The sequence below is a fragment of the Helicoverpa zea genome, chromosome 6, assembly GCF_022581195.2.
Source record: "Helicoverpa zea isolate HzStark_Cry1AcR chromosome 6, ilHelZeax1.1, whole genome shotgun sequence".
NCBI classification, from domain to species: Eukaryota; Metazoa; Arthropoda; class Insecta; order Lepidoptera; family Noctuidae; genus Helicoverpa; species Helicoverpa zea.
The window spans coordinates 3744819-3758350 of record NC_061457.1 but is presented as its reverse complement, the minus strand read 5'-3'; the positions used below and the strand labels follow the sequence as shown (position 1 = coordinate 3758350).

The window sequence follows — 13532 nt, the reverse complement described above, 5'->3', positions numbered from 1 at the left end:
TTTAATGAGATAACAGTGCGTGACTTTAGAAACTAATTTTGTGTTCATGACGCTTTACTCGGCCTATTCTAAGAAAAACAAGTTCCATCTTGAAATACTACAAAAGCCATAAATTAAACTGCCAACATAAGATAATTTTATACCGCAGTTTCGACTTCCTGAGCTTTATATTCAGTTTTAACTTAACACAGTGGTAAAATTATTCTCGAGACCGGTTAAACCATCAGATCGCAGTTGCACGGTTCAAGGGCAGGCACATCCATATACAGAACGTGAAAACGGAAACTTATACATTAAATTCTATAATTAGCCCTCGAGTACTTGAAGGAGGTACCTACTTATTGCACTTGAGTTAAACCTTTTGTCTGAAGTGTGTGTACTTTAAGCGAGTCGGAAATCGCAAGCGGCCATTGTTGTATTCACTTTTATTGTATGACGTCTGCAGCTTCCTATGAAAGTGCATGCCTTCTGAATGTGAAACTATAATCAACTGACGTGCCATACCCAGTATTAGATAAGTAGGTACCATCCCAACAACACACCTCTACCATAATACAGGCATTCCTCACATTGACTTTTAAATGATTAATGATTTTATTGGTCCCGAGTGTATCCGGCAAATATCAAAGCCTAATAAACTTCGTGCAGAACAAAAGGGTAGCTGCTAGTTGACATTTAAATTGGCAGACTGCGATCGTATGTTCGTATAAACAGAAAATGTAGGATCCAAATTAATATGCCAACAAACGTTTTGCCGACCAAATGTTCAAAGTCGCACCAAACGTAGAAAGTAAACTGGCAGCAGTGTATGTAGAAAGTCTAGCAGTCGATAATTAAAATATTAATTTATTTGGAACATGTTCAGTAAGTAATTAAGTGAAATGAAGAGTTGTACATCAATCCTGCAATAATAAGACTAGCTTTAATTCACAATTGGGTATGAGACTTAACAATTGTGTGACAATAAAACAATGTGATATGATTTCACCGTTCTGGATAAACGAAATCGATCTCAAAAGAGGTACATGTACATATATTGTTCAATTGTCAAATCTTGCTAAATAGTGACAATAATAAACCCTTACAAAAGGTAGAATTCAAAAGAAGACTGAATTATATTAGTTTCCATCATCATATCCAGCGAAAGACGTCAGTTGATTCAAAATTCTATGAATCAAACTGTAGTAAATGTGTCATGCAATTCAATGCATTAGCTGAATAAGTAGTTAGCAGCAACATAAACCACAAGTAACGTGAAACTTTGGGAATGTGAACGTTAGTATCCATTATTTTACGAGCGGATTCGGTTTTACTATGTAAACTAAAGGCATAATTTATATAACATTAATTTAAAGTTAACTATCTGCATGCATGTTCTTAATTTTCCCTGATGCTTTTCCATGTGATGATTTCATATGCACACCTAATGACTCATATAAAATGAGGGGCACGTGCATTCATTTTTAAAATTGTCTGTATCGATACAAAAACCCTCTAAAGGTATCGATTTTAAAACCCTATAAAAGTTGTCAAGCCGAGGGGAACCGGTCAACGCCCTCAGCGCCGCGCCACAATGCAAAAGTTTGCCAAAACGGGGCGCACGGGCATTCGCGTCCTGTACTTGACGACTCCAGTTTTCAATGTCATTTTATTTAGCTTCCTTAACCGTGAGTCATACTTACCAGTTTTGGTTTTAGAACCGGGTCATGGACTCATAACGAAGGAATGTATAGGGCAATAGATTTCGAAATAGCAAGTGTGGTCATCCCACTTTTAAGCTTTTGTTCAAACATTTGCTTGTCTGAGTGCTAGATTTTACAGTCATGCCTGACCACATTTTAAACCACTGCTCATGTACTTGAGTCATGTGATACCACGGTGTAATGTCGTCCTAATTTAAATACTGATTGACCGTTTTTATGCTAACAATTCGACCTCGGAATAGTTTACTAAGCCGATGTTGTAATTAAACGACATTCACACATGTTATCTGCATGCCTTATCAAATGGTTACTAGCCTAATTATTTTGTTTGGATTATTTCAACTGCACAAAGATAAACAGCCGTCTCGTTAGAAATTTATCGTATTTGATTTATTGTGGATTTCATTAATCCGATATGGGTAACGTTAATCTTGTCGTTTTGGAAAATTTAAATTAATTACATTATATTTTTTATAAAACTCACGTTTTAATGGTAATTGCAAATCAGTAAAAACTAATTGAACACTAAGATTTGCATAAACAAGCTGTCTCCGGTATCCATGGGGAAAATCAATAAGCTTTGCCATCAATCGACGCGGTCAGACACGTCATTGCAGAATGCAGAAGCGATCTTTGTCTCTGGTACCATTGTATAACATAATGCACTTGACAAACGCTGCAAGTTGATGGCGCTAACAGTTATGACGCAGAGACGTATCGATTGAACTCACCGTCCAGCATGCAGCGCCGAGATGTAACATCATCCTCGTCAAAGTCCTCCACACCCGACGTCTTTTCTTTGGCCACTTCCATGATTAATCACCCACTTGCACTCTCAACACTGTTTACATCACGCAAAGCCTGGGTGCACAATATTTATCACAGTACGATGCCATTACGAATTCGCGAGTTTCACCAGCTGATCGCGGGGATGTGAGGCGTCGCGTGGAGTCGCGCGGAAGCGCCTTATCTCGATAGCCGTAAGCAAATAACTGGTTGTAATCGACCAGTCGACCGCCGTACATCGGCCGTTCAATGTCAGTATCGAATGGACAATCAATTATGCGACAGTGTCGCGTAAAGAGGAGTCGTGTGTCGCAACTTGGCTGGCCGTCGTCTGGTGTAGGGTCGCACATGCGTAGTGCGGGGGTGCGGCGCAGGGCGCATGCGCGGCGGTATGGTGGTATCGACGAGCTATGGCAACGCAGGGATATGGCGACGGCGGGACGCCATGCCTGCGACTGACCGGCGCGCTACGATCCCTCTCGAACGGAATTTAATTAAGCTATTTGCTTGCAGCATCGATGCGAACGCACTCAAGGTCTTCAACTTTGTTGTCATCTTATTTCCAGCGACAATTAAGTTTTAATATTCATACTGTTGATATTGATTTTTTTTTTAAATAACGGAAGTTCATGTCATTTGCATACGTTACATATCTAAGTAGGAAATCTTAAGCGAGTTAAATTAATCTTTTTGATCAGTTTTTTGATAAGGTTGAAAATATCAGTAGAAAAGATGACATTAAGTTTTACATAAATGTAAAACATTGTACCTAAGTGGTTTGCTCTTTAAATCTGGTTTTTCCCATTATGCCAAATAAAATATTATGTATTATTTATATTTTTTATTAATTTCACAAAACAACTAATTACCCAAATACAACAAATAAATAAATCTGAGCTTTATACGAATTAACGCCTGGCACGCTATGAAATTGCAATGTAGCTACGATGTTGCTTGGTAAAGTTTGCCAGGCGTTTAAGTAGCGATTGGAGTACAACATTAAAATCCGTGATATATGAATAAAAATAACATTTACCGGTTGAATTTCTAAATTATTATGGCCATTAATAAAAAAATATAAAAAAGCGTTAGCTTTTGTTGAAAAACATGTGTTCGATAGATGATTAATCGTATTGACATTGCCAAAACTTGTTAAACGGACAAAATAACCATTTCTTATAGTTTCCGATGACATCATTCTAACCTGGGCGAAGTTCAACAGCCTGTCCGGTTGATTTAATATGATCATCACAAAATTTATCAATGATGCAAGTGTCAGTAAACATTGATATTCCAAACACGTTGATTCATGTTATATTGACTGTGAACTGTATGTTGATGTGCGAAGGTAAGTTGCTCATAAACTAAGTGCAGGCGCTTAAAATAACATCTTCAAGTACGTGGTCAATGAATGATGGTTTAGGAGTAAGGGTAGTTCCTGTTGGGGCTGCGGGATTGTTCGAAAGAGTTACCGATGCCCTGGTAAACAAATGGGGTCCAAAAGAAAGATGGTGGATTTTTGTCAGTTTAGAAGCTTGACACTCCCTACCTAACACAGATGAATTGACGATTTTCCGCATAAAAATGTAGCAAGGATGTCTGTTTCTTGTATTTGTGTCAAGGAAGAACTTTTCCTTTACTTCACGTAGAAACTGTATCATCTTATCGCGAAGATCAATAACCACGTAAGTAGGTGGAGATATACTTTCGCTCGCAGGGATGTCTGACATAGTTAGGTGGGTCGTACTCGCAGCGCCAATATGATAAATTATGCTCGGATATCGGGCATGTTTCCAAGTCGACTTATGTAGGTTTATTTGGTAATCATTGATCTTTTTAGAATCTGTATATGGATATTGGGTCGTGCGAGACGTAGCGAGACGATTGAGATAAAAATTGGTTAGAGGCTTGTTATTTGGGTGAGGGAAGAAGTTTCCTTAGGTTTCCGATTTAACAGCGAGTAAGAATAATGTAAGTTTGTACATATTTTTTTTCTTCGAATAAGTAATGGATATTTCTTGTACTCCCAGAAGAAACCTAAAAATAAAAATTCTAGTAAAAGTTTAATTACTAATTGTAGGAATCGAGTACAACGATAGTGATGTAAACACTGAACAAATGAGGCAATTGATTTAAAACGAGCGAGATAATAATAGCTCGTTTAGCTCACGTTCATTATGGAGCCACTTTAGACTTAATAGAGTTCCTAGATACCGACTGAAATACGAGTAAACGTATACAGATACAGTAAGTATTTTTGTCAGTGTTTTCCTGCTCCAAACTGAACATAAAAAGTAAAAAATCAAAGCACTATTTGCTTTACATTTTAAAATTGAATTTTAAATAACTCCCGTCGCGGTTCATAAAGAAAATTCAATGATAGCTAATTATAATACACTTCCGATACTGCATGCCTAAGATGCAATGAATGAACAATTTCAATAAAAAATTACGACCGAAATTAAATAAGGGTTGCGTAACCAATTTGATAGCACACGACTATAAAATTAATTGCACGAAAGTGTGCAAAACGATTCGGAACCACCTACAACAAAGCTCCATTCACACTGAACAATGAATGGTTACATTATTTTACGGGCGAAAGCACTTGCGCAAGACCATGTAAACGACGATTAAAATAATTAATGGTTAAACCTAATGAATTACATCATAGAACCTCCTTTGATCGGCCGTAACAATGCTGCTTAGTTGATCGCATTATTAAATTGACAATTAACGAATTGTTATTGGTGCCTTTCGGAATTCGGTTGATAGATATCAATGAAAGTGTTCGATGATTAATCGGTAGCACGTGACACTAAGGATTGATTATAGCAACAACAGTATTTAAGATCCGGGATTGTGCTACGGCGTAGCGCGTAGATTTTGCGTAGGCAACAGAATATCAATCGCTCATAATAATCCCGGACCATTAACTATGGGAACAAATATAATGACCACCATAAAATGCTTTGAGAGTTTTGTAACCAGAAATATCTACTGAACACCAGAAAAATAAAGTCTAAAAATGTAATAGTACCAGCTATTTTAGTCACGACTTCACTTTAAATTGTATTCGACCACCAAATTTAGTAAATGATCACCAACTCTTGACGACCAAATTAATGTATTTTTTTTGCCTAAATAAGTCACTGTGATTGCCATAAAATGTAGGCTTATTACCAAATAAAGTATTATGATGCCACATTAAGTTATGTGTCCGGCTTGCAATGCATGCGTGAGTGTCAGTATGACGAGTGACTGGGGAAAATGGAAGAAAATGACATTTTGCGCCGACCCCAAGTAAAATTGGGAACAGGGCAGGAGAAAGAAGAAGAAGAATGTGTTTCTCAATACACTCCCTCGAAAATACACTCTTTTCGCACTGTTTAGAGGCATGCAATAGACAATTTTCCACCCTAGTGCAGGAAAAGGGTCCAAATATTGTTATTACATTTATTGTATCAGGCCGAACTTATTTTTTTGGAGTCAGTTTACTTAAACAGGATAGCAAGATGTAAAAACTTTGATTATCATTTTATATTAAAACACTGGTATAATTTTGATGATCATTTACTACTTTTGGTGATCATTTACTACTTTTGGGATAACAATGATTTATTTGGACTCATTTTGCTTAAATAGGATAGCAGAATTTAAAAACTTTGGTTATAATCTTACTTTAAAATGGTGGTTTAATTTTGGTGATCATTTACAATTTTTGGCTTACGCATGATTTATTTTGGAGTAATTTCACTTAAATAGGATAGCAAAGTGTTAAAACTTTGGTTATAGTTTTACATTAAAATGCGAGTTTCATTTTGGTGACCATTTACTATTTTTGTCTGCTATTTGTTACTATATCTGGTGATCAGTTAAACATAAGCCATTAACTATTGCGCAGCTAGAATTGATTGGTCGTCAGATTTGTTCGAAATCATAGCTATTTGGTGTATATTTCGTATTATGTATGAAACCGGCCATTAGTTGCACATATTTATTTGACTTTGGTAATACTTGACATAAATACCAGATTATAAACTTCGCCTTCAAAAAATGCTTACAATCATCATGACCAGCATATATCATGAATGCAGTTGAGTAAAGGAACGTATCAGTGTAATCAATGCAAGCCCCAAGCTTCGCGAACCATTGCATTACACAGCGGATAGTCTGAAGATGGAATCTCTATAGTTAATGGTGATGATGGTGTTCAAGTAGCAAACATTCGCAAGCCAGTACAATCATATACAAAAGTGTTGAACGAACCTAAATTATACTTGCGTGCCGAAGATGCCAATTTTAACTAAGTGTACTTGATAGTATGCTTTCGCGTGATATTACTAAAGAATGTTAAGTTTGCGTAAATGGATGATATAGTACTACTAAAAATCGACCTTGTAAAATATTTCATTCAGCAAGTTTATACGCTGATGAAGTCGTGCGTGTTTTGTTTTGCTTGTTTCAGTATTTATGAGCTTCCACGATAGTATGGACACACCCTATTGGTGTGTAGTTTTGATACGTTCATTCTAGTAAAGTTTGGCAAAGTAAAGTAATGTACCTAATTAAACCTTCATTTAAAAGTGATATCATGTATTTTTTCAATGAAGCCAACTTCAGAGTATATTTCTATGAACTCTATGCCATAATTATATGAAGTTCTCAAAACCGTTAATTTTCATCCAAAACCTTGGCAAAACCGTCGTCAAAAAATCAAAGTTCCCTTTTGCAACTGTCTGTACCTAGTACAACAGTGTGCAACAGTGTTATCGTGAAATCTGAATAATAAGTAGGTATGTTCTGTTAGATAACAATACACAACATGGCGACGGCTGCTATATGCGTCCATTCATTTGTTGAGCTCGTAATTAACACCTTTGGCTTAATTCTTTGGCTTAGATAATATATGGGCGAACCTCCCAAATGGCTTAGTGAGACTGAATATACTTATCTGCAGGAATGGGAATATTGAGTTTAAAAACATAAAAGCATTGATTTTGCTATTCCATGTAAATTATTTTTACTTCTACATATGACAATCCAATAAACCGACTTCCAAAAACACTAAAAAGAAAAAAAAAATTACTAATTTTAGGTGCATCGGCCTAGAAGTCGGTGTCTAATGGATGTTACTAAGTTAATTTTGCCACCGACTTCTAGGCCAATGCACCTAAAATTAGTTTTTTTTTTTGCTTTTTAGTGTTTTTGGAAGTCGGTTTAATTTTTTTGTAAAAAAGTTTTTTATTTACATCTTTTTAGTGATACGAATAGTTGTCACTATCCATATAAGTGGAAAGTTCTCATCAATACAAAAAATATAAGCCCAATTCCGAGGTATTTTACATATTCAGTTGCCGAGTTCCCTCGACCTTCTCTGGTCTCCATCATCAGGTCAGGTCCAAACCTTCACTGTTGCAAAGGTCTCGTCAATACAAATAATACAAGCCCAAACACGAGGTAGTTTACATATTCAGTTGTCGAGTTCCCTCAACCCTCTCTGGTCTCCATCATCAGGTCAGCTCCAAACCTTCACTGTTGAATAGTGCTTTCAGGCATACACCTGAGTGTCAAGTTTTTACCCTATGAATGCCTACAACTTTTTTCTCAGGGTTTCCATCATCAGATCCTGAACTGATGACAATGGGACCAACTGGCAGCTATTTCGCGTCGAATAAAAAACGAATCATGTAAATCGGTCTATAAATCTCGGAATAATCGATGTACATTCATAGAAAAAAAAGAACCTCCTTTTTGGGAAGTCGGTTAAAAATGAAAAGCAATGAGCTCTCCAATTCATCCAGCAGTTTAAATTATTTAATCCACAGAGCCTCAGTTTCATTAAAAACTTGACAAATATGAATAAGCTTTAACAAATCTTTAACTTTAACTTTAGCTTTAACAAAGCTTTAACAACTTTAATTGTTAACTAGCTTCTGCCCGCGACTTCGTACGCGGATAAAGTCCCTTATGCCAGCGACTACGGGGTCAGCAAAATCAAAGATCTGAACCGTCTGATATTGAATTTTAAGGGCCCGTTGACTTGAAAACAACGGAATACGCATAGCCATTAGAAACGTTCCATATATTTATTTTTTGTACTTCAACGGCAAAAGCACAGCAGACTAAACAAAACGCTGAGAACTGAACCGCAAAAGACGTGACCATAGGGATAAAAGTGGTGATTCTAATTAGTCCGCATTTAAGTTGTGTGTGACAAAAATATTACACGTATTATATAATACGTTAAAAACCATTAAATGTTACTGAGATGACCAAGTCGTGATGACTTAGTGGAAGTCGTGGTGGTTTAGTGGGTAGAGAACCAATCTCTCAAGTATGAGCGTGCGTCTTTGATTCCAGGTCTGGCAAGTACCTGCCAATGCAGTTGCATTGGCAGGTAGAAAAGTTTTTCTAAGTTCGTATGTACTTTCTACGTATACACACATCAAAAGTGTCTAGGGATCAACATATATTTTTGCAATAACTTTTCTCCTGATTGATATTAATTAAAATTTTCTTTAAGGATTCATCAAATAAAGTGTTTTCGTTTGTCACAGTAACGATAAACCAAGTCACCTTTGCACTAATAAAGAAATTTGCCATTTTCCTAATAAAGGGATTTTTGACATTTGAAACACTAACACAAAAGTTCGAAAAAAAAGACTGAAATAACAGTTTTCTTTAAAAGTTTATTGGGTAACTTAAACAATTAATAATCCGTGTTTCTACCGCGAACACTAACAACACAAGAACATCGGTTTGGCATACTCAAAATGAGTTCATCCAAATCACGATGTGGAATGGCCGCCCATGTTCGTTGCAACAACAAAAAAAGGTCTTCTTGCGACTGGATACCCTCCATATTCGGCAGAGCTCTTCTCTGTAGCATATCCCATGCATGCTCAATCGGGTTCAAGTCTGGCGACTGAGCAGGCCAGGGCAGGACATTGATGTTAGCTGCCGCGAGAGTCTGTCTTACAACTCTTGCGGTGTGCGGTCGTGCATTATCATGCATTAACTGAAATAAGGGACCGATTTGCACTTGTAGAGGAACGATGACGTCTGATACAATCGTCTCAGCATAAATTTGAGCGTTGAGGTTGCTTCTGATCCAAATCAACTCAGTTCTTCCGCCGATCCAAATACCCGCCCATACCATGATGGTTCCACCACTATAAGGATGGACTTCCTGGCAGGATTTTAATCGCTGTTGGCGTCCAGGGGTTCTCCAGTGTCGTATACGTCTTGTATCCGGTCTCATACCAAAACGAGACTCATCAGAAAAGCACACGAAACGCCATTGTTCTTCTGCCCAATTTCTGTGTTCAAGAGCCCATTGATATCGAATCCTACGATTGTGCATTGCTATAGGTGGTACCCGTAGCGGTCTTCGGGAATGAAGGTTCACTTCATGCAAGCGGTTTCTGACTGTTTGGTCGCTAATTAAGTTCCCTGAAGAGTGATGAAGCCTCACGGCTAACATCATGGCGGTTATTGTTGGAGCTCTTCGAGTTAAGATTTGAATGTATCGGTCTTGTCTCCGTGTGGTGCAGCGATACCGTCCTCCATGGCGCTCAGCTACGGTACCAGTGCTTCGGTAACGTGTCCAAAGTCGACTGATAACACTCTGACTTGTATTCAGAGCTAAAGCCACAGTACGTTGCCGGGAACCAGCTTCTATCATTCCCACGGCTCTGAGCATTTCTTCCCTGCTTAAATGACGTCGCCGCTCCATAATAACGTTGGTTTTAATCAGTAGTAGGGAAACAGTAGCACTAATAATGTCTTCAATGCGTTGTATGTGTTTATAGGGAAAATATTGACAGCTGATTTTCATCTTTTACTCGAATTTGATTCACAGTTCCTGATTCAAATTATGAAATGCACCAAAAAGGATCCATATAAATTTATAAAATCATAAATTTATTACAAAGCCACATCTCAATCTCAAGAAATCCGCATAAAAATGCTTGATCCCTAGACACTTTTGATGTGTGTATTTTGGATACCAATGACCTTTATTTGGAGGGGATGTTAAACTGTAGGTTCCGGCTGTCATTGAACATTCTTGGCAGTCATTATGGGTAGTCAGATGCCAGTAAGTCTGACCAGTTTTACCAAGGGGTATTGGGTTGAGCGGGTATCTGGGTTGTGGAGCTCAGATAGGCAGTCGCTCCTTGTAAAACACTGGTACTCAGTTGCATCGTGACTGGAAGTCGACTCTAACATAATTGGGACAAAGGCTCTTGAGATAATAACAACAATAATAATGAGATATAAGCACCGCAGGACATCTGAGGCTGATGACGGGGAGTAGCGACCCCGGTGGGCTATATATACTGAGTTCTCCAGGGAGAGTATACTGTCTCCCATCTCCGGCCGGTCGGAGTGAACCATGACGGGGGTAGGTCTCACGCCTCTGGCTTGGCTTGGCCGTCCAGAGTGGAGTCGCTAGAGCAGGGTTAGTAAACCTTTTTTTTTTTTTTTTTTTAACGACGTAAAAAATCATCAAATGACCCCTCCCGCTGTGGGTTAGCAGCGGTGAGGGAGTGTCAGACTCTTACTGACTAAAAGCCGTCGTGTTCCGTCGTAGGCCTTCTTATGTGCTAGGGCCGCGGTACCTCTTTCGAACAACCCGCGGCCCCGGCAGGCCTTGGCCCTGCTGGGCCCCGCTGGGGTTGCTGACATCTCTTTGAGGAGCGCGTGGAACAACGCGCGCCGCCGACACGGGTCTGTTGTCTACAAACAGACATGAGCGATGAGCCACCCGAACTCACCGCCCACAGACCCACGCCTACGGTGGCCGGGAGTCGTCTCGCGACACCCGGCGCCCGTGGTGTCTACCTGCTCCAGAGCGGCGGCCGGGATGAGAGGTGCGAACTCTCTGACGTTCCGCCGCCTCCTTCTCGAGCATGACTGCTTCGCAGAAGGAGGCGACGGCATCCCATTCCCTCTCGCCCCGGACCATGGCTTGAACCAGGGCCGGACGCGAGAGGTCGCCGCCGCCTAAAGCCTCGACGAGGACCCGGCGGTGCCCTTCCCACGCAGGGCACTCCTGGACTGTGTGGTCCACCGTGTCCTCGGGGCTATCCGCACAAGGGTTAGTAGCCCTGCTCGGAGGATAGGTGCCTCGTGGTAAGTGACCCACAGGGAGCGCGTAATCTGCGTTTAAAATCCGCCGAGGTATCCTCACACTTCAGCAGCTCATGTCGATGTTGCCCTCTTGTTGCTATTCAGTGACTGATTCCCGGGGGCCCAGTAAGTGAGCTGGTGAGTCTCCACCTGCCATTTTTACCATTTCACCATTTTTACATGTATCTAATACACTGTCATCGGCAGGTGCCATAGTTCCCGTAGTTTCAATATTCCTAGTCCATTAGCATCCCATCACAATAGCCCAAGTAGTTTTCATCAACAGTTAGCAATGGTATAGCACAGAACCGGGATTGTCTTTTTTTAACGACGTCCACCGGGGATTGTCCTTGGGTTCATTTCTATACCTCTAGTGTTTAAAGGAATAATCGTCGGTTTTGTTTCACCGTTTCATTAAAGTTGTCTCAAAAGGGCTTCAGAGTGTTGGCTTCGGCCCCACGTTTGCCTCCCAAAAATTCGGAACTCTGTAGTCCCGAGGTCTGGAAGAGACATACAAAATAATAATGAGATATAACGCAACAAATTCGGAGAGTGGGGGCTCGTGACGCCACGTCTAGGTATGTCAAATTTGTGCTAAGCAGTGACTTAACACAAAATTCAAGCGTGTTATATCTTCGTTATTATTTGTTTGTGAGAAGGAAAAAGAAAAAATACGTGACCATTATTTTAGGATTATCTAAAAGACGGACTAATTACTTTTTTTGATTCACCATACCACCTATTTCATAACATTCATTTCTATACATTTCAAGTGTAGTATTGCTCTGGAAGTTCCACATCAGGTGTTCCGGATCTTCGATGTATATACGTCAATAGAGAGTGCTTATCAGGTTGAACCACTTTTGCTAAAACTTCATATCTTTATACGCTATAGTCTAGCTGGGCTCCTGGCGTTCCACATCAGGTGTTTTACATCTTCAATTTTTATAAGTCAACAGAGAGTGCTTATCAGATTGAACAACTTTTGCTAAAACGTCACACCTCTATATGCTATAGTCTAGCTGGGCCTCTGGAGTTCCACATCAGGTGTTTTAGGTCTTCAATTTGTATAAGTCAATAGAAAGTGCTTATCAAATTGAACAACTTTTGCTAAAACGTCATACCTGTATATGGTACAGAGAAGCTGGGCTCTTGGGGTTCCACATCAGGTGTTCCAGATCTTAAAATTTATTATCTCAGCTGAAAATGCTCATCATATGAAACAATTTTTGCCATGGCACCATTTTTGTATCTCTTATAGTTTTGTTGGTCTGTTGGTGTTCTGCATCAGGTCTTCAAGTTTCGAAGATAAATTATAGCCTATATGTTGACCAGGTTTAATACTGATACAACAAAGAAAAAATCATTGAAATCCGTTCAGTAGTTCCGAAGATTAGCGTGTACAAACAAACAGACATACAGACATACAGACATACAGACATACAGACATACAGACATACAGACATACAGACATACAGACAGAATTTTTTTTTTGGATTTGTGCTCCATTACTGTTTCTAAACCCCACCCAATTATTATTTTTTAAATATATTCAATGTACAGACACAGTTTTTTTACAGATTTATTATATGTATAGATTATTATATGTATAGATTATATATATTTTTAGGGTTATGTTTCAATTTAGTTGATATGTTTAGAATTTTTATTTACTTCTCTATCGCATTAGGTTAAGATCCTGTAAAGATAGATGTAAGTGTGGAAATATATAAATAAAAAAAAAAATTAAAAAATAATAAATAGCCATTAATTAAGAATTTAACGCAAAGCCTCAAGAAATTTTAATAAACTGTCAGAAGCAGGCTTTGAATAATTACGACTTAAGAAAATATTTAAAGATTTGTTTTTAAATTACTATAAATTCAATATTAATTCTTGCGTCAAGAT

General features: G+C 38.8%; 1 protein-coding gene across 2 annotated transcripts in view; it reads right to left on the bottom strand.

The window, feature by feature from the left end:
- Nucleotides 1-13532, bottom strand: part of LOC124631512 — an 87420-nt gene that overhangs the window by 23684 nt on the left and 50204 nt on the right. Inside the window, exon 1 of one of the 2 annotated variants that reach the window (XM_047165944.1) lies at nt 2435-2833. The exons of the other annotated variant lie outside the window; for it this stretch is intronic. Coding sequence (XP_047021900.1) covers nt 2435-2516 — 82 coding nt within the window. The 5' untranslated portion in view covers nt 2517-2833. Of the gene's footprint in view, nt 1-2434; nt 2834-13532 lie in introns of those variants that run through there. 2 annotated transcript variants of the gene reach the window in all.